This window comes from Haplochromis burtoni, unplaced genomic scaffold, assembly GCF_018398535.1.
Source record: "Haplochromis burtoni strain Fernald_Lab_line unplaced genomic scaffold, NCSU_Asbu1 Contig_339, whole genome shotgun sequence".
NCBI classification, from domain to species: Eukaryota; Metazoa; Chordata; class Actinopteri; order Cichliformes; family Cichlidae; genus Haplochromis; species Haplochromis burtoni.
The window spans coordinates 121214-123748 of NW_024582700.1; the positions used below are offsets into that span (position 1 = coordinate 121214).

The window sequence follows — 2535 nt, forward strand, 5'->3', positions numbered from 1 at the left end:
ATGTCAAACCTGCTTTAAGCCGCTGTCTATGTTACTGGATAAAATAGCGGCAGCTTTTCCAGTAGGATGCAGACCGTCCGCTTTCAGCAGGTCAGGGCGGCCCCAGAAAAAAGCCCAGTTATCCACAAACTGAAATCCCAGCTTCCTTCAATTCCTGGCCAGCCAGCGGTTCAGTGACATAATTCTGCTATACATCTCATTACCTACATAAGGGACCAGAGATATTAAAGTTCTTTGGATATCTAAAGTAAACACATTTTTTTAACTACTTACATTTTTTTAAAGGAGGTGATAAAAGCTTCACCTCTGACATTACCTCCACAGCTGCATTTGTGACAGAGACTGACAAGTTATAGCGTGAATCCATGATATGACTGCAACCTACATCTGGTATCTTTTTCTTGTTCTTAACCTGTAATAGCCCTTATGTTAATGGTAATACTTTAGCAACAGCAGAGTAATCCACAAGTTAGCAACATACCTGAAGATTTTGTCGATAGGAGTGAAGCAGATGAGAGTGAACCAGCAGATGACGCAGCAGATGACGCAGATGTGTTTGTGTCTTCTGCATCAAGTGAAGAGGATTCTTTAGCATTTGAATTTGAGGAATTGCATTGAGTTCGGGTACACCTTCTCTTCAGTTGTCGGACATCTTCCTGAGAGTTACCTGAAGTAATTTTCCGTGCTTTCGTCTTCTTTCTTTTGTGTTGTATGAGACTTTCTGCAGAACTGTCACTTTCTTCAGCAGTTTGAGGACCATATTCTTCCTCACTGATGTCAGTACTTGATATAGATGGGCATCCAAGCATTTGTCTGGTAAGCTAAAAAAAAGAAAAAAGAAAAAAGAAAGAAAGAAAGACGTTAAATTTTTCCATTCACACAAGCATTTAAAGACCAGAGGTAGTACATTAGTAGTTGTAACAGCTGTACTGGTATTGACAGTTGTATTAATACCATTTACGGTACCACACATGTCACCACTTAATTTGAACTAGTCATATCAAGTAATCTTTCCTCTGCTGCATCACATTTGCCAAACAACCCTGGGTGGCTTTGTCTGGATATGCTGTCATTACCCAAAGACTGTCAATACAGCTGTGATGTCACACTCATTAACAGTCACTTAGGTTAGTTTTAAACATCTGGGACAATGTAATCTCTAAGCTAACACTGTTTCTAGGAAATTGCTGAACTTAGTTTTCTTTTTGTATATATACACTAATGTTTATAGAAATTGATTTTCTTCATTTAAATATATGATATAATTTTTACCTAGATCAATTACCTTTGAAGAACATTTTTTATGTTTGTAAGGTAGAATAGTATCTACTCAAGTATCAACTGTGTTCCAGGTAAACTGAAGATTTTAGTAGTGCATTGAATTTTAGGATTGTCAGGGGATGAGACTGACAAATGCTTAATTAGTAGGCGACAAAAGCATGACAGTCATTTGTTGAGCTCCTTTTATCAAATTCAAAGAAATAAATTTTAGTCATAGCGCATAAATAAAATGGGCATTTTGGAACCACCTTACAAGAAATAATGATCCAAATGATCCTATCACAATGAAGAATCCTGTTGCCTCACAACACAAAAGAGACTTAAAATGTGTCACACATAAAATATACGTAGGCTTAAAAATGACATGTATCACCTTTTATAAGAACATACAGAATATAAAGTTGATCACAAAAGTCATTATGTACTTTAAGCTATTCCTTAAAATCTTTTATTGCTAACTAAATGCAATCATACATTACTACCTATGCAAATGCAATGCTAATTGAATTTAAGCAACTGTTATTACTGTAACACCTTGAAAACCTTTGTGAACTTGAAGCACTAAAACCTCTGAACTTCAGACACTAGAAAAGACATTAAACATCAGTGTCCCTGACAATATTGATAAATGAGAAACCCCTTGGCTCAAGCTTACAGTCGTTCTATCAAGGCGTGCTCGTAATCCAAGAAGGTGACATGATTGTACAGGAGGTAGTTATTGTAATTATATTTTTTCACAAGACTTAGTTGTTAGTTTTAAATTTGACTGTTACCGTCTATTCACTTTGTGCTCTGTGCACAAAAATCTGAGATCTGTAGTGGAGTTGTACGAATAAACTTACAATAACACTGTCTGTCCTTCTGAGCTCAGGTACACTTGTATCCACGTCAGAATCAGCTGAAGTGTGTTCAATGATAATGGAACTGTTGCTGTCACTGGACAACTGCTGTTCCATCTAAAAAGTAAACAGAAAAAGATACAAATGACAATTACAGATTAATATAAATTACAGAATAATTATTGCTACAACACAGATTTGTAATTATGTGTGTTTATGCATTTTTGCAGCAGTTGCTCTAGCAATATCACAATTGTTGTCAATTTCAGATAAGATGGGTCACAGTTTTGATTTGGCCAGCAAAATATAAACTCTAAACAAGGGTTTGTTTGTTTTTGTCATTGTGAAAGGCTCACACTTTCCGGCAGGGTGGAAAGACCTTTCTGAGTATTACACTGTTTAGCATGTTGAGTTA

The 2535-nt window shown here is 36.1% G+C and overlaps 1 protein-coding gene across 1 annotated transcript in view; it reads right to left on the minus strand.

Moving 5' to 3' along the window:
* LOC102290889 overlaps nt 1-2237 on the minus strand; it is a gene marked incomplete at its 5' end in the record, with an annotated part of 14749 nt that extends 12512 nt beyond the window's left edge. Inside the window, 2 exon segments of the mRNA XM_005945981.3 lie at nt 482-821; nt 2124-2237. Of these exon segments, the coding sequence (XP_005946043.1) occupies nt 482-821; nt 2124-2237 (454 nt within the window).
* Nucleotides 2238-2535: the final 298 nt, after the last annotated feature.